General features: G+C 42.6%; 1 protein-coding gene and 1 long non-coding RNA gene across 3 annotated transcripts in view; one reads left to right on the top strand and one right to left on the bottom strand.

Annotated features, from left to right (window-relative positions):
- The window catches only part of LOC122749400, a 50,744-nt gene extending 46,843 nt beyond the window's left edge, over positions 1-3,901 (top strand). The window contains exon 5 of the long non-coding RNA XR_006355676.1: positions 3,644-3,901. This is a non-coding gene — a long non-coding RNA (uncharacterized LOC122749400). The remainder of the gene's footprint in view (positions 1-3,643) is intronic.
- Positions 3,902-8,215: 4,314 nt separating this feature from the next.
- Positions 8,216-26,104, bottom strand: part of COLGALT1 (collagen beta(1-O)galactosyltransferase 1) — a 31,206-nt gene continuing 13,317 nt past the window's right edge. The window contains exons 10-12 of one of the 2 annotated variants that reach the window (XM_043995747.1): positions 24,268-24,395; positions 10,522-10,728; positions 8,216-9,804 (exon numbers count right to left, since the gene is read on the bottom strand). In XM_043995747.1, the coding sequence (XP_043851682.1) occupies positions 9,537-9,804; positions 10,522-10,728; positions 24,268-24,395 (603 nt within the window). In that variant the 3' untranslated portion in view covers positions 8,216-9,536. Of the gene's footprint in view, positions 9,805-10,521; positions 10,729-20,777; positions 20,857-24,267; positions 24,396-26,104 lie in introns of those variants that run through there. The other variant, XM_043995756.1, reaches the window with a different exon arrangement.

Genomic DNA, 26,104 nt, shown 5'->3' with positions numbered 1-26,104 from the left:
TAGGCAAGTCACTTAACCCCAAATTGCCTCACCAAAAAAACCAAACAAAAACAAAAAAAATATTTTTTTCCTCTGTGACAAATAAATTTAATATGAAGTCTTACAGATCATAGTAAACACAAAAAATATTACTGAATCACTTCTTTTCATTCTTATGTACTATCCCACATAAAATATTTATAATTATTTTACAACTAGAGTTTGATCATTTTACATTTAGAATTTTATGACTATAGGTTAAATTTTTTATATTTTACAATTTTAATTATATTACATACATTTTAATGTGGAGCTTTGGAGGTATGAGAAATAATTTTTAATGACCAATATCATAGGGAGATTCAGCTCTCCCCCCCTTTTTTTTTTACTAATGCTGTAATTTAGCCTTCACCTTTGTTACTGACAGATTGGACTCACTGTCCTGCACCAGACCACACCCAGGTGGAAGCTAGTGTGCTCTGCTTGGCTTAGGTGGGATCTATATTCTTTGAATTTATTGCCTTATATAGGTGGGAGAGCTAGGTGGTACAGATCCTGAAGTTAGGAGGACCTGAGTTCAAATCTGACCTTAGATATTTACTAGCTTTGTGACCCTAGACAAATCATTTCACCCTAATTAGCTTTTTTTTTTTTTTTTAGTGAGGCAATTGGGGTTAAGTGACTTGCCCAGGGTCACACAGCTAGTGTGGAAATTTATTTTGATTTGCGGACCCTACCTTTGGGCTGAGATTGGAAAGCCTTAGGCCCTCAGGGTCTCTTCTGTGTGGGAGGGGCTGGTGCCCCCTCCCCCTCTGCTTCAGCTGAGCCAAAAAGCCCTGTGGGCTGTACAAGACGCCAGGTCAGACAACTGGAGGGGAAAAAAGCCCTCAGCTCCCTCCGACCTGAGCGAAGCTATCTGAAAGATCCTGGATAGCCTGTGCTAAGGTACGTGAGGCTGGAGTGCACCCCTTCCCCCCACCAGCCGCAGCCCTAGCTGGAGTATTAGCTTGGTCTGTGGGGGCGCAGGAAGCCCCAAGATTTGAGTGGAGAGAAGAAAAGGTATATATAGACCTGGGAGTTAGACAGCAAGGAAGGGGTTCGAATGGACAAGATGAGGTGGAGAAGAGGTCAAGCGGCTGCTGATGAGATTAGAAAGGTTGGGGCGCGGCAGACTAGAGACAGGGCTACAAAGACGCAGGAGAAGACAAGAAGGACTAGGAGTAGGGAAAAGAGAGGCCGAAGGGTAGACTGATGGAGCAGATAGACAGAAGGTCGGTGAGAGAGAAACACAGGGGTTCAGCAGTGGCAGTAAGGAATGGAAAGTTAGAAGCAGGGGGATTTACAAAGTGAAAGGGTACAGGTGGAGTTAGTGAAAGTAGCTGAGCAAGTGTAACATACCCTGAGGCAAGAGGCAGCTAAGGCCTTTATTGTATTAAAGAAGTTCCAATCGCAGAAGGTGGGAAAGAGATGCAGAGGAAAGAGACTCACCGCAATGCAGTCAGGTTGTATATTTTATTTCCCTGTATTCTTAATTTTAAATAGTATCTCATAAATAAACTCTGCTTTGATTATTTAGTTAAGAGGCTTCTTAATATTTTGCTTAATCAATTTGGGAGTGGAGCAGTGTGGTGGAACTTTATAAATGACCCACATTAAGTTAAAAGCAGTCAGATAGCCAAAGGATCAACAGTCCCAGATTAAGTACCCCAGTCAGCTTTAGCCCCCCAAATTAGGCAAATCAATCAAAATATTTTCACATTAGTAAGTGTTAAGTGTCTGAGGCCAGATTTGAACTCAGGTACTCCTGACTCCAGGGCCCTGTTTTAAATCCCAGTTCCTAATATGAATGGACCCTTTTTCATCACTGGTCTGATTACTCAAAGGTTACAATCTACGTGCAAAAACTAGCTAATCAGAATGCAGTTTTCCCATCCTTAATCAGTTCGTCCTTATATGGACAGAACTCAGTAGTGGACCTTATTGAGACCAGGGTTCCTTGAACCATGTGATTTTGTTAGCCAGAGGGGGAGGAGGGGATCTGAGACCTTTGTCTAAAAACAGGTCAGGAGGAGTATGATTGACTGTTATATCTTCATTGAGAGGAGACAACTGCCCATTTTCTCACAGGAGGCCAGTCTGTTGAAAGGCACAGAGGTAGGAGATAACTGCCCAGTTCAGGAAGCAATAAGTAGACCATGCTGGCTAAAATGTAGAGTAAGCAAAGGGGGGCAGGGGTCACATGAAAAAAGTCTCAAAACATAAAGCAAATGTCAAGGAGGACTAAAGACCAGAATGAGTTAGGGCAGGTGAACAGAATCCAAGAAGAACAAAAAGTACCTCTGGAGCTATGTTGGGATTGAGAGGACAAAAAAAAAAAATGAAAGGTCTAGGATTGCTGCCCAAGGTTAAGAGGAAGACAATAATGGGTCCAGAGGGGGAGATGAAATGCAATAAGAACAAGCATAAAGATCAGTTTCAAAATTATTAGTAAGGAGAAGAGCTGAATATTCAATGGTTTATATGAAAAGAACCTAGAGGGTACAGTGGGCTGCAAATTCAGTATGCAGTAACAAGATGATGTGGCAGTCAAAAACCTCATAAGATATATCTTTGTAGATCCTCAATAACTTGTAATCCTCAATAACAACCACCATGGTAACCCTGGGAAAATCATAAATTTGGCCACTTATCTCGCTAGAGCTTCGTGTCCCTAGTCTTACTAGCTCTTAATAAGGTGAGAAACAGGGGCAGCTAGGTGGCGCAGTGGATGGAGCACCGGCCCTGGATTCAGGAGGACCTGAGTTCAAATCCAGCCTCAGACACTTAACAATTACTAGCTGTGTGACCCTAGGCAAGTCACTTAACCCCAATTGCCTCACCCAAAAAAAAATTAATAAGGATGAGAAACATATATTAAAGAACAGATCTGTTAACAAACAGGAATAACAAAATAAACCAAGAGAAATAACTTTCTCCCCCTTTGAAGCAGAATACTCTTTTCTGCTGGGGGTTAGCAACCTAAAATTTTCAATTCTACATAATAATTCAACTGAAGGCAGCAGTGACCCAGGCTTTAATGACAAGTCAGTATCTTTAATGAAAAGGTAGTTTCTCCTGATGTACTTAAAATGATCCCTCCACATGGTAGGGGTGAGGGGCACAGTGCTCTTGCAATCTGGAAAATCTGTATAAATGTTTTAGCCCTCCCTTCATGCCAGAGAAGAAGTCTGAATTATTATGGCACTAGAAGATAAAATATGTTGATATCATATAATACTATACATATATTTTATGCCTTTCTGAGTTTCTAAACTTTTTCTATGTCATCTGCCAACCTTCATGTGTCACCTGTGGCTTCTACAAAACTCTCTCCCCAAATTCCCATTTATTTCTTTTTTTTTTAACATTATATATATATATTGCAGGGCAATTAGGGTTAAGTGACTTGCCCAGGGTCACAGAGCTAGTGTCAAGTGTCTGAGGCTGGATTTGAACTCAGGTCCTCCTGAATCCAGGGCAGTTGTCCCCCACATTTATTTCTTATGCTGATCCACAATGGGGAGGGGGACAGAAGAAGTGGGGAGGTATATATACATATATAAAGGGAAATTACATTTCAGGGTGGGGATTGAACTGGATGTCCTTCTTTAAATTCCCAAATTAGGATTCTATGAAGCTCCAGCTCCTCTCCTCACTTCTCTCCCAAGCTCAGAAGCCCTGTCCCTTCAGTGCTGTCCTTATTCAAGAACCCAGGAGGCTGGGACTTGAGATATGGATGAGGAAGTGAGATGAACAGACAGAGGCATTGGCTATGTGGGTTTGGACAACTGCCAGGACTGAGTGCATTCCCATTTAAGGAGCCAAGAGGACAGGATCCTGCCTGGACACTCAGTGGAAGCATCAAGCACCAGTCATAAAGTGTGAAGAAAGGTCAGTTCTCTCCTTTCTCAGGTTGGCACAGACTTCGATATGTTGTTAATAGGGTTGGGAGGAACAGCTGGGTGGTAAGTGGATAGAGTAACAGACCTGGAGTCAGGAAGTCTTCTTTTCCTGAGTTTAAATCAGGATTTAAACTCTTACTAACTGTGTGACCTTGGGCAGGTCACTTAACCCTGTTTCCCTTGGTTTCCTTGTCTGTAAAATGAGCTGGAGAAGGAAATGGCAAACCACTCCAGTATCTCTGCCAAGAAAATGCCAAACAGGGTCATAAAGAGTCAGACATGATGAAAAAAATGACTCAACAGCAACAACAAATAATAGGGGTGGGAGATTAATCCTGGGAGAATTTGGGAGGAAGTTAAGGTACAGGGTGGAGAAAATAGGTTGTGAAGGAGCTCAAGAGAGTTAGACTTGATCATAGGAGCCAATGCTGTTGGAGTGTGCACATTTGTACCATATTGTGTCATGTTGTGCTACATTAAGCACAGCTTGTCAAGTTGTGACACTGTATTATACAATGTCACATACCTTGGGCTACATTATTCTATGTTGTATTACATGGTATTTCATTATAGCACAAAGTCTTACTTTACAGAGGGACACATTTTTTTCTTCAACCAGTTGTTCACTCTGAAACAATTATCAGGGTGATCCTAATTTACCCCAGTGTGAGCTCTGGTCTAAGACTATGTGATCTTCAATTACTCATACTACATCCAGCCACTGATCTTCATCACCAGCCATAGGCGTATCTTCACTTTTAGGCAGCCAGGAGGTTACTCCTTCAATGCTTCCCCCCATTACCATGGAGGATTCCTGAACTACATCAGTTTGCACCACAATAACTATGGCCTCACTGGCATTGGCTTTCACTGGAATGAGTCCAGGCTCGTGAAGGCCTGAGAGGCAGACAGCACATAGTGGAGGGAGGGGAAAAGCTCCATAGCTCTTCAACCTAGCAGAGTCATGGGAATTTGGGGTGGGTGACAAAGTATATGTGTGACCAAACTAATAGGATACCCTTTGGGGAAGGCAGAGGAAGTCCCATATGGAGATTAGAGGTAGAGAGGGAATTAGGGGAGCAACAGGAAAGGGACCTGAGGACAAATGGAGAGTCTGGAAGGGAGGGAATGAGGAGGTGAAAAGGGATTGTGGGGACAGAGCAGGAGAGATAAGTAGAGGAGGAAGAGGGTGGAAGGGAGGGGAAGGAAGAAGAGAGAGGGAAGAGGGGAAGCAAGAGGAGGACAGAATCCTGCATTCAGTAAGAGGGAAATTCTCTTCCAGCCTTGGGAAGAGGCACAAATAAAAGAGTATTTCCATTTTGCTGATGGGAGGTGACAGGTGCTAGCTGGAGTGGTCCCTAGGGCTGGAGTTTGCAGAGAAGACTTGGCTTCTCCCTCTCCGCTAAAGCCCTAAGGTACTGAACACTTTGGCCTCTCCCATTACCCTGCAGCCAAAACAAGTTTAACATACTTTGATCTGTAATAAATGGTTTTACATATTTACATCATACCTCCATTCCAGGCACTGCTGGGTGCTGCTACTATGTGTTCATGAATAAATGAAGACTAGTTCAGTTCTTGCTCTGCTCTTCAATTTACCAAGTGTTTAGGCTAGGTCTGGAGGATTGACAGACACGAAACATTCGGTCCCTGCTCTCAAGCACCTTACGTGGGGGGAGGGGGAGGAAGGAGCAGAATAGGGGATGTCACAAAATGTCCATAGATAAGTGGAGCATCCCGTTTGGGCTCTGTCAGCCTTCTGATTGTGGCACCTGGCTTTGATGTCCCCAGAGGGGACATGGTTTGCTCCTAGAATCCTTGGGGAATTGGGGTGAGGTTTGTTAGGGAATTCTCTATACTGAGGGCAATGGGAGCTCTTGGAAGAGGCACACCCATGAATGGGGTGTTGATGGTTGTGGGTTTAGATTGCAGGCCAAACTTAAAGAACATAAATGTAGTAGCATATTAAGGAAGACTGCTAAGATTGCTAGCTTGCTGCTAGCAATGTCAGTTTCCTGGGTACAGATTTGTTTTATAACTTTTCAGACTCACTTAGAGTATACAACCAATCATCAGCATTAGGTAGCAACTTAGGACAGAAAAGCATTTTGCAGTTCATTTTACAAATGAGGAAACTGAGGCAAACAGGGTTAAGTGACTTACCCAGGATCACATAGCAACTAAGTGTCTGAGACCAGATTTGAACTGAGGAAGATGGCATCCTGACTCAAGACCTGCCACTCTATCCACTGCACCACTTAGCTGCCCCTAGGAAATAATAAACCAGGATTAAGGGTTCTCTTGAGTCCCTAGAAGGACAAATTAGTCTGAGTACAGTTGAAAGCTTCTGACCTTCATTCACACCTGAGCCATCTTGTGGACACACATGGAAACACAACTGTACATTGCTGTAGCAAAAAACATGTTAGTGCTGCCACCTGGTGGTTATTACCCAGCATTCAGAACCAATTAGAGGTTCTCCTTCCAGGGTTTCAAGCTTCAGTGTCTGTTTGCTTTCTCTCATCTGCCAGGTGGCTCTGGATGAATGAGACCTAAGCACATCCCTCTCTTTAGTCCCTGAGGCCCTGCACTTTTATTGGATCCTGGGATCTTTCCTTTTTCCCAGAGGGAAATGTGTTTAATAAAAGAGTATAGGGGGCAGCTAGGTGGCACAGTGGATAAAGCACCAGCCCTGGATTCAGGAGTACCTGAGTTCAAATCCGGCCTCAGACACTTGACACTTACTAGCTGTGTGACCTTGGGCAAGTCACTTAACCCCCCATTGCCCTGAAAATAAATAAATAAATAAGAGTATAGAGCTAATACGCCCAAAGGACATGCTACAAGGCAGACTTGGTTACCAGTAAAGACTTGTGGTTGGAGAAAAAGGGAGAAAAAAAAAAAAAAAGGTCTGAGAGAAGGCAGCTGCAGCACCAGAGAGAGAATTCTGAGGCTTGGTCTTCATCTGGTATAGGGAAGATAGCTCTGGAAAGGCCTGGAATTGTTCTTGCCAGAGAAATCCAAACAGCCCCAGGAAGTGATGAACTCAGGTGCTTGACCTCAAAGAGGTTATATTCTACTGGGAATACTATGTGTAAGCTAATGAAATGTGGACAAAGTAATTGCAAAAAAATAAAGAATCCTAACCATTGGGAACAACAGAAAAGGCATTTTTCTTGTTATGGGGCAATGAGGGTTAAGTGACTTGCCCAGGGTCACACAGCTAGTGTCAAGTGTCTGAGGCTGGATTTGAACTCATGTCCTCCTAAATCCATGGCTGCTGCTTTATCCACTGAGCCACCTAGCTGCCCCAGGAAAGGCATTTCTAAGAAGCAACACCTCAACTGGGCTTTAAAAGAAGTCTAGAGTCTGAGAGATTGAGGTGAGAAAGGAGTGAGATCCAGTCATGGAAGGCAGGAGACTCAATACCATATCCAGAGAAAGCTAGCAAGCCAAACTGACAGGCAAGTGTTTGAAGAGAGGTAGGAATTAAGATTGGAAAGGTGGATGAGAAACTTTAAATGCCATGCTCAGTTTCCATTTTAACCTAGAGTGGATAAGAAGCCGGTGAAGATTTCTGAATATTGAAACATCTTAAATATTTAATTTTGGATAGTAGTCTGATCAGTATTTTGAGAATACCAGTTTAGTAGCAATGTGCAAGGTGAAGCAAAAAGACAAATCTGGAAACAAAAGATAGTTGCAACAGTCCAGGTAAGACATGTTGAGGAAAGAACTATAGTAGATGGCATTTGGGTCAAGCTTCTGCCTTTCCTGATGAGGGTAGGGATGGGAGTAGGGTCTTCTTCATCTATTCTCCCTAACCAGACCTAATGTCCCCAAGTGAAATGACCTCTGACTACATGCTCTTTTCTCCTACTCAGCTAAGAACTAATTCCTACCATGACTACCCCCTCAAAGAAAATGACCTCTTCTCAATTTGCCCCTACACCCTGGGAAGTGGCCGATTCTATGTCTAGAGCTTAATAAAATGCCTGGTACCTAGTAGCTGCTTGATAAATGTTTACTGACTGATAGATGCTTTTCATTTCCTCTCCATAATCCTAACCCTAGACTAGGGCTTCTTCAACTTTTTCTACTTGAGACTCCTTTTCACCTGAGAAATTGTGACCCCTAGTATATGGGTATATAAAACAGGTATATATAACCTTTTACTGTGGCCAAATTTTCCATGACCCCCACCTTCAGACCCATAGTTTAAGGAGCTAGGCTGGATAACCCCACCCAATAAAATCCTTTAAGTAAACATGTATTCCAAGAAAAAAAAAAAGACAACAGCAAGAAAGCAATTTATTCTTTTTTTAAAAAAAATTACAGAAACATTGAAACACTTTCAAAAACATTGTACAAAAAAAAATCACTTGCAATAAAAGCAAGCAATTCCCAGCCTAACACTGTTTCATCTGGGCTGACAAGGTGGGAGTGGGAGTGGGGGACTTATAGGAAGGCACACCAGGTGCCTCAAAAAGAAGGGCCAGGAAGAACATCACCCTCAGAATTTCTGGTGACTGACGGGTCAAGTGATTAAGTGAAGAAACAGGGCAAACAATCTAGTCCATCCCCCTGAAAGGAAACCTTTGAAGGTGGCAGAGGAAGGCAGTCTGGACCTCCAGTCTGTTCTGCTCACCTCAGCCCACTGGAAATAAAAGACGATCATGTCCTGTAAGTAAGGAAGCCAAAGGGAACCCAGGATCACAGGACTGAAAGTTAGAAAGAATCTTGGACATCAGCAATGATACGACCAATTTTTGTCATAAAGTAGAAATTAAACTTTGGGTTAAGATAACTTAGTTTTGGCATGCTGACAATGTCACCATAAATCCATGAGGGCAGGGGGCAGGAAGGTGCCACTGCCCAGAACCCTCGCCCAGAGGGAGCCCCCGTTAGCCATGCTGCCAGCTGCAGGGCCTGCAGAACAACTCCCTCATGTAGGAGCAGCCCAGTCATCCCTCCATATGCATCTTTAATACCTGAGCCAGACCAAAAGGGTCACCTGAGTAATAACGGTGAATGCTAGGGCAGAAAGTTGGGCTGACAGGCCCGTGGCCTGATGGTCCCTGGGGCATAAAGCCCGGCTAAAATATTTGGCTTCCTGACCTTCAGAAAATCTCGAGGGCTAGAAGAACCCCCGGCAGACTTTGGTGGGAATGAGGTGTTTGTTGCAGTCTCGGCACGGCCCTGCTCCCACTGACTGCTCAAAAGCTGTGTGGTCTCTGCAGAGTAAAACCTCAAACAGGCAGATTTTTAAAAATACCTCAAACCTCTTCTCAGGCAGCTTCTTCCAGGTCCTCAGGTCCCTAGATTTTGATGCAAAGGAAGAAGAAAACACATTCCCCAGCAGGACACACTGCAGGATGAATCAGTCACACACGTGTTAAGATCCCACTGTGTGCCCATGGTGCCGTGTTTTCCTCACACTGAGCGTGGGGCTCTTCCTATAATCTCAGGATGTCTCCCCAGAGCCTGAGGTTCCAGTACAGTTCTCCCTCCCTGTGGCCTGGGCTCTGCTCTCGCTCCCTTCCTCCCTCCCTGTGCCCACCCCAGCTCCCAGTCGATGCCAGGCCCTCAGGGTTTCTGGGACACAGCTCTGCCGGCTCACAGCTCATCCCGCGCTGTGCTGTCAAGTGGGGACTGTAGGACATCTGAGTTCTTGGCCTCCTTGCTCAGCTCCTGCTGCTCCTTCATTTTCTGGGACTTGGCTCGATCCCAGTCCGTCTTCACCTTTTCATTATTCCACACAACTGAGGTCTCTGTGTCACTGATGTAGCCGTCATCCCCGGTATAGTGAGTGGGGTACACAAGGAGGGGCTCCACCGAGAAGGCCAGCAGGTCCCGCTTCTCAAAGTGTTCTTTGTATTCAGAGCTGCAGAAAATGTTTCTCTTTAAAGGCTGAGCTGCCACCTCCCCTGAAATGCCCTGCATCTGTCACCCACTCCTTCCTCCCCGCCTCTCCACCCCTGGTCTCAGGAGGTTCATGTATTCTGAGGTCCTTCAGTCCTGAGTTCCACTCTTTCCCAACTCAGCCCATCCCATTCTATCGGACCCTCCTCCAGCCTGGAGAGGCCCCTCCCTTGGTCCCTGAGACGGGAGCCCTGTAAGATGGTAGCACCAGTCCCCAAAGAAGGCTAGTCCCCAACTTGGGTAGTTATGAATTCTCTCATCAAGCCCCAGCTACCCTGACAAGCTGAAGCATATTAAAGGATGGGAATGAGCTCTGATTGGGGATAAAATGACCCAACCAGCCAAGTGCCTGCCAGGCTCACAAATGACCTGACAAGGACAGAAAGCCTCTAGTTTTACTGAAACAACCTTGAAAGCCAGGCTGTCTTCTCCAGCATGGGGATAATACTCTTCCCTACCAAGAAAGACATGGGGCTATCTCCCTAGTGATAATCCTACCTTGTCCCCCAACACACATACACACACACACACACACACACACACACACACACACACACACACACACAACCAGCCTGTCCTGGCCATGTTTGCTCTATTTCTCATGCTCCTCCCAGAGGGAGCTGAATCCCAAGATTGAGGACTTATAGTCCCGCCCACCCCTGCTCCCACACACACTTACACTGGGTGCTTATCAAACATCACTGGCAAGAACTCATCCACCGGGAGCATTTTAGAGAGGGGCTGGGCGGCCAGCAGCTTCTGTGCTCCCTGGAGGGAGATGACATAGGCCAGGGTCCAGTAGGAATAATCAGCCTCTACCAGGTTCCGAACATGCGGCACCGCCTTCTCTGGGTGCTCCACTTGCATCCGCTTCCTGCCCACATAGCTGGAGAGAGACAAGTGGCCCCATCCCAGAGCCAGGAAAACACTCAGGATCCTGGTAGAAACCAAGAAGCCTGCCACTGTCTAGAGGGAACCCCAAGGTGATGAGCCCCTCAACAAGGGGCCCTCTCAGGCCTCTGGCCAGCAGGGGCATGAACCTGCCTGAATAACTCAGACTAAACCCGGGGTCTGGAATCCTGCTCATTGAACAACCCTCTCTCCCTGAAGCAGTGCCCAGTCTTCCCTGCCCTGCTTCTCATTCTGTCCCCCTCCTGAAGAGGATTATGACATTCCAGTTTGCTTCCAACTCAGAGGTTTTAGAAAAGATCTGAGTCTGTTGTTCCCTTTAGGGTTCACGAGTTCAACAAAAACAACCAATAGAGTCACTGCCCATTCAGCTGCCACAGCCCCAACACATGTCCTAAGACGAGAAAAGTCTGTTTTCTTCTCTTCTCCAAGTTTGGCTCCATTTTCTTGTGAACAAGGGGCAGTGTGGCATCCAAGAGAGAGAGCTGCTCTTGGAGTTAAGAAATCCCCCTCCATGTATGACTAAATAGCCCTGTATCCCAGACAACTCACTAATATTTTAAGTCAGAGCAACTGCCAATCTGCTTTGATAAAGGGAATTTCTTCTATCTATGAAACTGTAAATCCCCAAAATAATAATAACAATAAAGGTAATAATTGACCCATTGAGTACATATAGGTGTACTTCACACACATTAGCTTATATAAGCCTCACAAAAATTGTGGTATATAGCTAATATTAACCCCATTTTACAGATGAGGAAATAGGTTCAGGAGGCAAGATCTGAAACGAAATCTTTCTGACTCCAAGATGAGTGCTCTTTCCACTGTGGCAGGCTGCCTCCCTGGCTGAACTGGTTCTCATAAGATACAGTTTCCCAAAAGTTTTGATTCAATATATAGTTCTCCCAAAAGAACCACTGTATCTTATTCACAAATCTGGCAAAACAGCCAGAACACCAGACTTGGGAGTCTGGACTGGCACATCAGGGAATGAGATTTCCCACTTAACTGTATTTTCTAGAAAATCCAAGATTTACCCCCATTTCACAGGGTTTGTGCTCTCTATGACTCCTCCTTCTTAATAGTACTTTATTTTATTCCAATTACATGTAAGGGCAATGTTTAAGAATCATTTTTATAACATTGAGTCCCACATTGTCTCCCTCCCTCCTCCCTAAGACAATAAGCAATTTGATATAGGTTATATATGTGCAATCATGTAAAACATATTTACATATTAGTCATGTTGTGAAAGGAGAAACAGAGCAAAGCGGGGAGGGGAAACACAAAGAAAGTGAAAATAGTAAGCTTTGATCTGCATTCAGATTCCCTCAGTTCTTTCTCTGGATGTGGAGAGAATTTTCCATCATGAGTATTTGCTTTTTAGAATTTTACAACTACAAGTACTCTCTTTTTCTCATGCTAAGAAGTAAATAAGTTCATGCTTACTACAAAATATGTATGTACATATGCATATATACACTTATGCACAGATATAGTAATAATAAAAAGGCCTTGTTAGTATCTTCTTATATTGTGAATTTATTTCCCCCTACCCCTCTAGACTCCAAGTTAGCATGGTCCAGTTTAGATGGTCCAGTGAATTGAGCACCAGGCCTAGAGTCAGGAACACCTGGGTTCAAATCTAGCATAAGATACTTATTAGCATCCTAGTGTATGATCCTGGGCAAGTAACTTAACTTCTATTTGCCTCAGTTTCCTTATCTATAAAATGAGGATAATAGTAGCACCTACCCCCCAAAGTTGTTGTGAGGATCAAATGCAGTAATATTCATAAAAACACTTAGCACAGTGCCTAATCCCTACTAAGGTGGGATATCAATGTTAGCTATTATTATCCATTCAATTTTAAGCTCCTGGAGGGGGCAGGAAGTGTGTTTGGCCTCTTTTTGTATCCCCAGCATTTAACATATACCTGGTACCCTAGGTAAGGTCTCTCATATGCCCCCTGCTAGCTAGCCTTGAGTAATTCAGAGAACATCCCACCCCCCTCAACTGTGCTCAAAGATCCCAGAGTGGATCTGGAAGCAGAGGGAGTAGATGATGCCTTCTCTTTGCCAGTCACCATCCCTGGAATGTGGAAAAGGAGAGAGAATGTGTGATAGACATCAGAGACAGAGAGAAGCTAGGAAGCTATCTTTAGAGCTACTCCATTGTAACTCCAATCTGGATGCCTATTGAGAGAACCGAAGCATCTCCAGCCCTTCTGAAGCACTAGTTGGCGAGACAGAATATCCTTTAACAAATCCTTTAGTCTTCTGTCTTTTCCTTTTACCTCTCCTGTGCAGATGCTGCGGGACCTCATTTGGAGAGGCCTTTGTCATCAAATTTGGGAACTCAAACATAGCCCTCAGTGGCACTGACTGGCCCTCATTTAAAGAACCCACACCGTATTTCAAAAGTTCTGTGATGTTGCCACTATGGTTACACCCTGCATTAATACAGATCACAGCCCCTCTACACCTGAGAAAATGGCTCCCATGAGTTACCAGGACCCAAAAAAGTCATCGCCTGGTTGCTAACCTTTTTGTGAGAAGTTCCACAAACAACCATTTTAGATGGAAATATAAATTATGCTACACAAATCCCAGCCTTCTTCAACAGAACACATGGGACAAGATCCTTCCTCAATGACCTGGGGTCATCAATACAAGCCAGAAATTCTCCCTAGATGCTCTCAGGGCCTAATGCAGTGAATGAAGCTATTTGCCCCAACACTCCATGGCTCTATACTTCTATGCTTTTTCATAGAAATACAGGATCTTTCACAGAAGACCCAAACAATGTTAGAGCTGGAAGGCACTCAGAAATCATCTCATCACACCGTGCACCCCCCTCCAAAAAAAAAGCAAAGGAAGAAAACATGAAAATTAGAGAAGAAACAGAGAAACCTGAAAACAAACACAAAAAAGCCCTATAGACTTTTAAGACTAAGAAAATAAACCATCATCTTAACAATTTTTTTAAAGAGAGAAGAAAATACCAAAATAACAAATGAACCAGGTGAATAGTTAATAGAGTAATAACACATCACCTGGTCTAATCCCTCATTTTACAGATATAGAAAGTGAAACTGAGAGGGGAAGTAACATGCTGGAAATCACACATTTAGAGGTAGAGAAAGACACTAAAAGCCAGATCTTCTCTACTCCTTCTACTCTTTCCATTGAACACCCAGATTCTTACACTCCTATAAATCTGTAGTTTCCAGTTTTTACACCTCTGCTCTTGCTGTCAGCCATCACTCTGCATGACCTTCTTTCTAATATTTTGCAAGCTGGAGGACCAGATAGCCATGCTTGTTAGAATCCTGGCCAAGATGAATCAATGAGTTAAACTTCCCAGAAGTAGATAGAGCACCAGACTTGGAATTAGAAAGCCTGAGTCCAAATTTGACCTCAGATACTTACTAGCTGTGTAACCTTGGGCAAATCATGGAGCTTAAATAACAATAGGGGAATTAGACAACCACAGATGTGTTGTAATTATTGCCTATGTTTTCACAGAATCTCGAAATTTGAGAGTTAAATTTGAGAGTTGGAAGGGATCTCTCGTCTAATCCATACATGAGAAGAATCCCCCCTTATAACATTTCTGAATAGTATTCATCCAGTCACTATTTGAATACCTCCAAGTAGAGGGATCTCTCCACCATTCAAGGAGCCCACTGCTCTGTTAGGAAGATCGACACCTGCCACTTTGTAGCCTCTATCCATTATTCCTGGTTCAGCCCCCAGGAGCCAAACAGAACAAATCTAATTCCCCTTCCTAGTGACAACTCTACAAATACTTGGAGAAAAGTGATTAGGTCCATAACAAGATTTTCCTTCTGAAGGCTAAATATCTCCAGTTCTTTCAAACGAGACTTGTCACCACTTTGGCCACCTTCCTTGGATAATCTCCAGCTTCTCAATGTCCCTTTTGAAGTGTGATTTAAAGACTAAAGTACAATAAACAAGGAACTGTGTCAAAGAACTGGACATAACATTCTGGAGTGTGAGTAGCGTAGAGGAAAGTAGAATTTTCACCTTTTTTTTTTTTTAGTGAGACAATTGGGGTTAAGTGACTTGCCCTCGGTCACACAGCTAGTAAGTGTTCATCTAGCTGCCCCCGAATTTTCGACTTCTTAATCCCATAAATCATACCTCTTTTAAGGTGGCCCAATCTTGCTTTAGCTTTGATTTGCCACATCATACTCAAGCTAGAATTCCACTAGAAACCCCAGATCTTTTTCAGACAAATTGCTATCTAACCATGCCTCCATTTATCCTGTACTTGTAAAATTGATTTTTTGAACCGAAGTGCAACACTTTACAGCTCAGTACTCCAGCCTGGCAAGATCTTTTTGGATCATCCAATGTGTTGGCTATTCTTCCAAATCTCATGTCATCTGAAAATTTGATGAGAATTTCATCTGTACCTTTATCCGTCATTAATTAAAAAGTTAAACATCATAGAGCCAAACACAAATACCTGGAGGCCTCCTACCAGGTGGATAATCAAGAATAAACAACTACTTTTTGAGCGTGGCTATCCAACTGGTTCTGAATCTACCAAACTGTATTATCTCATCTACATACCTCTGACTTCTCCACAAGAAGCATGAGTATCAAATATTTTGTCAAAATCTAGGTAAACTATATCTACAGCATTTTCCTCATCTATGAGTTTGGCAACTGTCAAGAAAAGGAAATAAGGCTAATCTATCATGGCCTATCTTGGATGAAGTCATGCCTGCTCTTTGTAATCAATGATGCTCTTTTTGAATATTCACCAATTATCCCTTTAATGAACCATTCTAGAAGTTTTCTAGGACTTGACTCTTCCCTTTCTTAAGGTGTGCAAAGTGATACATGAGGTCCAAAGGGTACAATCATTACCAACCAGAAGGATCAGGAAAAGTTTACTGAAAGGGATGGCATTAACCAGAGTTGGATTTCAAAGGCAAAGAAGGGAAGCAAGGGCATAGCAAGAATAGCATAAAGAAGAAGGGATGAAGAAAAAAGAGATTATGGAGCTGACTTGATAACTGACTGGATGGGGAAAGGAAGAGAGGGAGAGCAGAATCAAATGCAACCCCAAGGTTACAAATATGAGAGGACAGGGTAAGTGGCAGTGCAGTGAATGAAAATTCTCAAGCCATAAGGAAGAACAAGTTTAGGGGAAATAAAAGAAATTTATTTTGGGATATGTTGAGCTTGAGATGCCAATGGGATTTAACACAAAATTTTTAATACAACAGAATAATAGGGTACTTAAATGACGTAATAACCACTTACTGTAAGAGACTAAGCCTCCAAAAGAGATTTAAAAAAAACAAATAGGGGGGCAGCTAGATGGCGCAGTGGATAGAGCACCAGCCCTGGAGTCAGGAGTACCTGAGTTCAAATCCGGTCTCAGACACTTAACACTTACTAGCTGTGTGACCCTGGGCAAGTCACTTAACCCCAATTGCCTCACTAAAAAACAAACAAACAAACAAAACCAAATAGAATATTGTATTGGTTAAAGTATTGAATAATCTGTTTGAATTTGAAGGGGAAAAAAGACAAACAGAAGGGCAAAAATGGTTAAAAAGATGTTTGAAACCCATCAGCAGAAGGTTGACCACAAATTGTTGAAGTTCTTTTGGCCATGCAAACAAAAGTATATGTAAAAAAAATACATGTGAGGAAATCGATGAACCATAAAGGAAATGTATAGTGAAGAGTACCTGACACAGAAGACAGATATCTCCATTGATGTGAATAGCTGTCATCTAAGACTTTTTTTTTTTTGGTTTTGTTTTTTGGGAGTTTTTGTGGGGCAATGGGGGTTAAGTGACTTGCCCAGAGTCACACAGCTAGTAAGTGTCAAGTGTCTGAGGCTGGATTTGAACTCAGGTCCTCCTGAATCCAGGGCCGGTGCTTTATCCACTGCACCACCTAGCTGCCCCCATCTAAGACTTTTCTGCTTAGCTTCAGGGGTCAGAACTTGAACTAATGGATGGAAGCTGTGGAAAAGACATTATCTAAAAAGAAAATTAAATTAAAAGACATTGTCTGCTTAATATTGGAAAAACTTCCTATTTATTAGGGCCATTTAAAAGTAGGATGGTAAATTTTGTAAGGAAGTGAGCTCCCTATCACTGGAAATCTTTACAAATAGGATGGATGGCCATTTTTCAAGAATCTTGTAGAATGTAGAATGTACCATATGAAGTACCTGCTAATTCTGAGTGTGCCCTTAAAAAAAACAAAAATGAACTGTGATTCTTAGTACTCTTTTACACAAACTCCAAATAGAAGAGGGATTCCCTAACATAATGAAGTTATGCAAATACTCCTATTTGTATATGACACTGCTGACTGCATTGAGATCAGAAATACTACATGGCTCCCTCAATGAGATCCATGGTTACTCAGAAGAGATAGACTTAGCAATCCATACAGGAAAAACTAAATGGATAAAGAATGCACATTGCCTGGATTTTGACAAGCAGTTGGAGGGGAAGCTGAGTTAATCCATCAGTAAGCATATTTTGAATAGACACTTAAAATAGAGAATAAGTTGGGCACAAAGTTGAATCATCTAGGCAGCTAGGTAGCACTCTATCTAGTGCATAGAGTGCTGCGGCTGGAGTCAGGAAGACACAAGTTCAAATCTGGCCTTAGACTAACTGTGTGATCCTGGACCCTTAACCTTTGCCTCAATTTCCTCATTCTTAAAACAGAGATAATAGCAGCACCTGCCTCCCAGGGTTTTTATGAGGATAAAATGAGATAATATTTGTAAAGTGCTTTGCAAACTTTAAAGTGCTACATAAATGCTAGTTATTATTATTATTATTATGAGATTAGGCTGCCTTACATATGGAAAATTATATAATGATTTCAATGTTTCCAAGATCCTATCTACCATAAAGTCTATATTTTTAAGACCATAATGGCTATACATCATGGAACTCTATGATTTCAGAAGAATAAAATCAAAGATGACTCAAAGGGCAAGGAAAGATACATGGCCCAAAGAAATTAAAGAAAAAGGAAAACAGCCCATATGTACAAAAATATTTATAGAAGCCCCTTTTTATTAGTAATCAACTGGAAACTAAGGGGTTACCCATCACTTGGGAAACAGCTGAACAAGTTATGGTATATGAATGTGGTAGAATACTATTATATCATAAAAATATTGGAAGGTATTATTTTAGAGAAAGCTAAGAAGATTTCTGTGAGGTGATACAGAGTGAAGTGGGTTTGGAGAACATTTATACAAGTACAAAAACATTGTGAGACAAACAATACTGAAAGACTTAAAATGCTGAACAATGCAGTGGCCAACCATGATTGGACTCAAGATAAGGAACACACACACATGCACACAATGTTGGATTCTTTAGCTATATTGGTTAGTTTTGTTGAATTTTTTTTCTTTCCTCTTTTTTTCTTCATTATTATAAGGAATAGTTCTCTAGGAGGGGGCAGACAAAGGGATACATGGGGAATGCAGTTGACATAAAATTTTTAAGAAGATAGCAATAAAATTATTTTTAAATTTGAAAAAATTATCAAGACATAAAGAAAAAAGGTACAATAAAATATTCTTTTAAAAGACCAAAAATGAGGTGGATCTATATAAGAGACAACATGTGGATAGACCCCAGGGCAGCTAGGTGGCACAGTAGATAGAGTGCCCAGCCTGGAGTCAGGAAGACTCATCTTCCTGAGTTCAAATCTGGCCTGTGACACTATCTGTGTGACCCTGGGCAAGTCACTTAACTCTTTGCCTCAGTTTCCTAATCTGTAAAATGATCTGGAGAAGGCAATGGCAAACCATTCCAGTATCTTTGCCAAGAAAACCCCAAATAGGGTGATAAAGAGTCAGACAAGACTGAAACAATTGAGCAACAACAGCAAATGGACAGACCAGGTTATTACACTGTCATCTCCAAGATACAAAAAGGAGCTAGAGGAAAACCTCCACCATGTTTTGTTAGATTCTTTAGGGAGTGTTTATGAAAAGTCCAATTTTTTTTGTCACTTTGTAAACTCAGACCAAAATTACAAAGCATGAAAAGCCATAGAAGACTATAATCTGTATCAGTAAAGGAAGTACCTACATCAAGGTGATCATGGATGCACCCAAGTATGTGTGTGCGCGCGCACGCACACACACACACACACACACACACATCCCAAATTAATTTTAGATTCATTATAATACTAAGGGAAATATCAATGGGTTACTTTATAGAAATGAATAAAACAGTAGAGAAGTTTATGCAGAAAAACAAATGGATGAGAATATAAAGGGGAACTATGAAAAAAGTTAATTAAGGATAATTTCAAAATATATCATAAAGAGATAATTACTGTGAAAACTATAAGATACTGGGTGGGGTGGGGGGTGGGGAATAGATCAATGTAATAAAGATAATTATAAACAAATATTTATTTTTAATAAATCCAAGAATACTAAACATTGAAGAAAGGAATCATTATTCAATAAAAATTGTTGGAGAAACTGTATGATAGGGTGGTGACACACGAATCTAGCTTCAAATACTATATCATACACTAAATCAACGAGTAAATTTTTAAAAATTTATTTAGAACTTAGTAAGCTCTTTTTATCTTTTCTTGTTCTATAACATTCTTTGTTGTAAAGGTTGAGTGACTTTCTTATAAGGGGAAGGAAAAGGATTCGGGGGAAATTTAAGTGAAATAAAAATAAAACATTTTTTAAGTTAGAGTAATAGTAAAAACTAATACTAAGTTAGAAAAAAGATTAATAAAGATGAGGAGACAACACTAACTGTAATTAGAGTAACTCTAACCAAGATTTTTAAACATGCTGTCAACTTGAATGGGAAATGGAACAAAGTAAAGATCAAATGACTCTATCACTATTTGAGATATGTTTAAAATTATGCAAAGCAATTCCCACAACAAGGAGATGAAAAGAGTTCTGATACCTTAGTCAACAAATATTTGATTTCCTTGCCAAGGAGGGAGGGAGTGAGGGAGAGAGAGAGAGAGAGAGAGAGAGAGAGAGAGAGAGAGAGAGAGAGAGAGAGAGAGAGAAAGAAAGAGAGAGAGAGAGAGAGAGAGAGAGAGAGCAAGTGCAGACAAGAACAGAAAAGGACACCAGTCCAAGGAACAAACTCATTTGCAAAACATCATGAAGGAGCATGATTATAAGCTCAGAACAACTGGAAAATGCAGTTGAGTGGAAGACAAGCCTACAGAAAGCTGGGGAAGAAACCCAATTAAATCACATCAACCTATCAACATTTATAAATGGAATTAGAAGGAGAACAACAAATAGATGAAGAAATAGAACAGATCTTCCAGTATTTCTATAGTGATCTATTCTTATCAATAATTAGAGTTTAACCAATACACCTAGACTCCACCACCTCAGTAGATGCATGGAAGCAGCAATGACATTTAAGATGACTGAGTCAGAAAGTAGGGCGGGACCAGACCAAATGTTGGATGTGACACATTTTTTTAAAATACTAGAGGAATAACTTTTTAAAGATTTCTCAAAGAAGAAAAGTTCCAAAAGAATGACCGCACTAAAGATAGTAAATACTAAAAGAAAGCAACAAGAAGAGATCAACAACTACCAATTGGTTTATCTACTTTCTTATGAGAAAAGAATAAATATATATAAAGGGTGTGACTGATGAAAACATGAAAAGGAAACAGGCAGCTTCCCTAAATTATTTTCTATACTAGACCACATCTTTACAGTCATACAATTTACAGGTATAGGGAATAGAGTATCATACTGTATTGTTTGTTTATTTATTTTAAAAAGCATTTTAATCCTTTGAGGAAAATGTGGCCTTAAAGGCTCTCCTTTTATAAGATGTCTCCCGTGCATATGTCACAATATCATATAAAATATTCTATTATCTCTATGAAAAATGAAACCATAGAGATAATTTGTCCAGAGACTTGCTAAGTATCAACATCAACTAAGGCATAAAAAAGGGAGACTAAAGGTGTTCACCTGTGTCACAGAGGATGTCCTGTGCAAAGCCCAAGTAGAAGAGGAATTCCTTATTGACAGAGAAGCTCTCCCGATGCTCCTGTTTGTGGATGATACCATGATGAATTCATCGAGCCCTGGAACACTCCAGTGCTTCCTCAACGAGATCCACAGCCATTGCAAAAAAGGATTAGTCTAGCAATTCACATTATGAAAACAAAGTGGATGAAGAATGCATACTGCCCAGATTATAACATGCATTTGGACAGGTGGCCATTGAGGTGGTCCATCAATCCTTACATCTTGAGTATAAACTGTAGATGGACTCAGAAATGAATAATGGACAAGTAGATTACATTGCATTTGAGAAATCACATAGCTCTTTAAACACCGGTGTTCTCTTGATTATAGTTATATGGCAAGTCACAACTATGAGTGATCCAAAGAGCAATGAAAGAACCCATGGGTATGTATAAATGGTATGTTACCAATAATGATTGACTTGGAAGAAGTGGCATAAGAGACACCATCAAGGACATACATGACTAGAACAGGAAACAGGATCTTATAGCAAGAGCAAGGGATAACAGATGGACAGTGCATAAATGGAAAAAAGAAGTAAGCTGGCCACCTAGTAAGAACAAAGATGGGCCGCTTGAGTGTTTCAGTGGTCTCTATGACATAAAATAACCAAAGAAAGACCTCTAGCAGCATGAGGTGGACCCTCAGGAGGATTTGCTGAAAAATAGCAACATCTGAAGTGAGAAGGTACAGATGGATTATGAGATGGACTGGTAACAAGGTCACAAATCCACTTAAGTACTGAAATAATGAAAGACTTATAGAAGAAGGAAAAAAAAGCTATGTGGAAGAAAAAAAAAAGCAGAACCAGAGAGAGTGTATATACACTGACTTGGACTAGATAAAGGGAAAAACAAACTTTTTATGAATGCAGCTTTTTATGAAAGACAAAGATGAGAAGGAGACCCAAATGCAAATACATTGTTATCATCCATATCTAAAATGTGTATTTGTTATAGTGGGGTTTTTTAAAGTTTCTGTTTGTTTTTATTAAGAGTGCTGCTGAATTACTGGATTCCATATGAAGGTATAAGGACCTCCCCTATGTGAGTTAGCACACGGCTATCCACTAAAGGGTGTTTCTAGTATATTCCTGGGTTCTTATCTATGTCCTATATTCCCCAAGTTGGTGGATAACTGGTTTCTGGATAAGTGAGGTGTTTCTGTATTTAAACTCTATTCAAGCTGTAGCCAGTAAGTCTGATGTTGGTCTGTTCTAGGCTGAGTTCAAGCCTCTGCCAGGGCTCTATGGGCCATCTTTAAAGTGTTCACTATCTGGATTCAAACAGAGTAGACAGAGGGGGAGAGAGTGCCTTTCCTGTTTGTACATAATCACAAAGTTTAGAACTGGAAAGGACTTCTGGGGCTATCTGGTCCAACACAAATGAGAACCGAATCCCTACAACAACATACCTGACAAGGGGTCACCCCGCTTCTGCTCAGAGGCCTCCAAGGAGGGGGGGCCCACCCTCCACCAGGTCAGCCCCTTCTACTTTTGGACAGCTCTAATTGTTAGGAGGTTCTGCTTGACAGAACCTAAATCTGTCTCTTTGCCACATCCACCCATCGTCCCTAGTTCTGCCCTGCAGGGTCAAACAAAACAAATCCAGTCCTAACTTTCACATGGCAGCCTTTCAAATACTTAAAGAGAGCTATCATACCACCTCCCCAACTGCTCGATAGTCCCAATTCCTTCAACTAATCCTCACATGACAGACTCAAGACCCTTCCCTATCTTGGGATGTAGGACTGAATATCTTATTCCAGATGTAATCTGAAGAGGGCAGAATACAGAAGAACTGATCTTTGCTTTCAGTTGTGTCCAATGCTTTGTGACCCCATTTGAGGTTTTCTTGGAAAAGATGTACTAGAGTGGTTTGCCATTTCCTTCTCCTGCTCATTTTATAGATTAGAAAACTGAGGTAAATGGGGTTAAGTGACTTGCCCAGGGTCACACGGCTTAGTAAGTATCTGAGACAGATTTGAACTCAGGTCTTCCTGCCTGGAGGACCAGAGCCCTAGTGGTCCATCACATCCTTATTCCTGGGAGTCATGTCTCTCCTAATGCAGACCAAGCTCATCTTAGCTTCTTTTGAACTATACTAGTCAGAATCCTTCCTCTCCTGAGTTGTGGGCTTGCTTCAGCAACTGCCTGTTAGAAGACTTCACTTGTATGTCTGGCAAGAATCTTAATCATTCAGGGGATTTCCAGGGTGGAGCCAAGATGGTGGAGGAAAGGCAGTAAGCTCTCAGAACTCACGACACAGTCGCTCCAAAAAACCTCCAAATAATGCCATAGGACAATTCCTGGAGCAGCAGAATCCACAAAAGAACGGGCTGAGATCATTTTCCAGCCAAACACAGCTTAGATGGTCAGAAGGAGGGGGCCACTGAACTACACTAGTGACTCAAACTGAGCTTGGTCCACTAAAGTCCCAAGATCTTTTTCAAATAAACTTCTGTCTAATTGTGCCTTTCCAACCTTGTATTTGGAAGATTGATTTCTTGAACCCAAAGTATTGAAGACTTGAGTTTCAATAAGTTTTGCTGTTGAGGGGATTCCTGTGAGTAAAAAGAAACCACATAAAATGAGGCACTGTGGTAAAGGGGGAAGTGTTATGAACTTGGAGGCAAATGACGTGGGCTCTGCCATTCACTTATCTGAGTGACCCTGGAAACTAGGGGGTACAGTGGACAGAGCGCTGGGCCTGGGATCAGGAAGGTTTGAGTTCAAATCCAGCCTCAGATGCTTACTAGCTGTGTGAACCTGGGCAAGTCACTTAACCTCTTATTATCCACATCTTAAAGTTTCCTCAACTATAAAATGGGGGTGATGATAGCACCTACCTCCCAGGCTTGTTGTGAGGATCAAATGAGATAAAACTTGTAAGGTGCTTAGCACTGTGCCTGGCACATAGTAGGTGCTATATCAATGCTTGTTACCTTCCCCTTTCCTTTCCCCCAGCTAGGGAATTCAATCTCTCTGGGGCTTCAGTTTCCTCAACAGTAAAATCATGGAGTTAGATTGGATGACCTCTCAGGTGCCTTTCCATTTTAAGTCTAAGATACTATGGAGCCAGTGACTACCTCAAGGGTCCTCCTAGCTCTAAAAGTCCATGACTCTATGACCCAGTCATGCAAAGAGGATGGGGGATAGTGCCTGGGCCTGGACAGCCCCAGGCCCTCCCTCCTAAGTAGAGGGGGGGAACCTGCTCCTCCCCAGAAGCCCAGAGGAGACGGGCCGAGAGCATATCCTTTGGGTCATCCTTTCTTTGCAAAAGAACCCAGAACACTCTCAATACGATCCAGTGACATTTGCTGACATCCCCCTGCCCAAGCATGAGGCTTTCATGAGAGAGTATGAGGGAGTAGCTCATCAAGCTTGAGGCCCTGAGCCTTGTCCCCAGTGGGCTCCAGCCCTGGTACTCACATCAGATCCCACTCCAGACCTTCTTCCTCGATGTCGTACATGAGATTCATCAGGCGCCTTTTGAAGAAAATCTCAAAGCGGAGATCGTCCTCAAACACAAGAGATTTCTCCAGCCCTCGCTCCACAACCTGACAATGAAACCAGGTGACTCACATGAGGAGGGAGAACCGGAAACCCCAATCCACAAATGCTTAGGACCTAGAAAACCTCTGAGCCTTTTGGTGGTCACCCCCATTGTGCCACTGTTGAAACAGGTGTTCTCCGACCTTCTTCACCCACAAGCACAGTCCTGCCCTGCACACCTCTACCCTCTGACTTGTTATGCACCAGAAATGCTAAGGGTTGGAGATGAGGGATGGGGACACACTAGTCTATAATGCACCTATGCACTCAAGGAAAACATAAGCAATTTACAAACAAGCTTTTACATCAGACTGACATAGAGAAATATATCAGCCACAGATGCACATGAGCAATGCCTCTTTCTCATGTCTTCTCTAAACAATGGAATATCCCCACTTCAGTCCCCACTAGAGAATCTAATGGTCCCTGAGGCAGCTGAGGATCTGAGGGGGCTGCTTAGCTATCTTGTCTCCCCTAGCCCCCAAAGAGAAGGTAGAATCATTTCTACTAATCCAGAATCCCCTTAATTTCCACTTAATTTATTCCAGACATCATTCAAACAAGAGTTTTCTTCTCCCATCCCTTCCCTACCATTGACTCGCTTCTGTTCCCCCAAGGCCAGTGCTTCAGTCTTTTCTGGGGGGCTGAGTGACCCCACCATGGAGCAAAGCAGTCTTAGCTTTGGGAGAAGCCCTGGCCCTGGCCTGGGTCCAATCAACACTACCTACCCTACCTCCTTGGTCTGGCCAAGGATAGAAGGTCTGTATGTCTACTTATGGCCTGCCCCTATTTGGTGCCTTCTTCCTCTTTCTTGGCCCAGGTCACTCACACCACCATCTCTCAAATAACCCCAAACACATCTTAGACTTCAGAAGCAGCCAGCCCTTATGGGTAAATAATATCCTCTACCTGCAAGTGCCCCCTTCGTCCCCTCCTTTCCCTCCCCCACAGCTCATGGCTGTGGGAGCATCTGGCCAGGCTTTCCCAGCATCTCCCCGGGCCAGAAGGTCCACAATCACCCTTTATAACAGCCAGAGTAGACATCCTGGACAAGAGAGGCCTCAGGGGGACACCACAGCTGCTTCTCCAGTGAGTGAAAGGCTAAGATGGGGAGGAGGGATAAGACTTGTCCTCCTTGGCCCAGGGGATAGCACTTGCAACATGCTACTGAGACAGAGGTTTGAACTTGATGTAGGGCAAAACCTGGGGAAAATTAGAGCCCTCTCAACATGAAACAACAACCCATAGTGGCTACCGTTTGCCAAGCAGCCCTTTGCGGTATATGGTAGAGACACTATTGTCACCATTTTTACGGAGGAGGCAGGTGAGGCTCAGATAAGTTAAGTGGCTGACTCCTGCCATACGGCCAGGAAGTGTCTAGGTTGGGATTGGAAGTCAGGTCTGACTGGAAGTCCACTCTTTCTATTCCCCTAGGTGCCCCCGCCCCCATCTGGATCTTCATGCCCCTCTTGTTGGGATACCCAAGAGAGGATTCCTGCTCAGGTCAGACTCGCAGGACTTCGAAGTTAGGAGGGAGCCCCTCAGTGCCAACAAGTCCAAACAACGCCTGGAGAAGAATCTCCTCTTCAACACATCTGTCCACCCTCCTCTGCCTGAAGACCTGCCACAAGGGGGAGCTCCCTCCCCGCCACGGCCACTCATTCCAGTTCATTAGGAAGTACATCCTGACATCATCCAACTGGCCTCTTTTCGG

The sequence above is a fragment of the Dromiciops gliroides genome, chromosome 1 (assembly GCF_019393635.1).
Source record: "Dromiciops gliroides isolate mDroGli1 chromosome 1, mDroGli1.pri, whole genome shotgun sequence".
NCBI lineage: Eukaryota > Metazoa > Chordata > Mammalia > Microbiotheria > Microbiotheriidae > Dromiciops > Dromiciops gliroides.
This window is presented reverse-complemented; position numbering and strand designations above follow the sequence as displayed.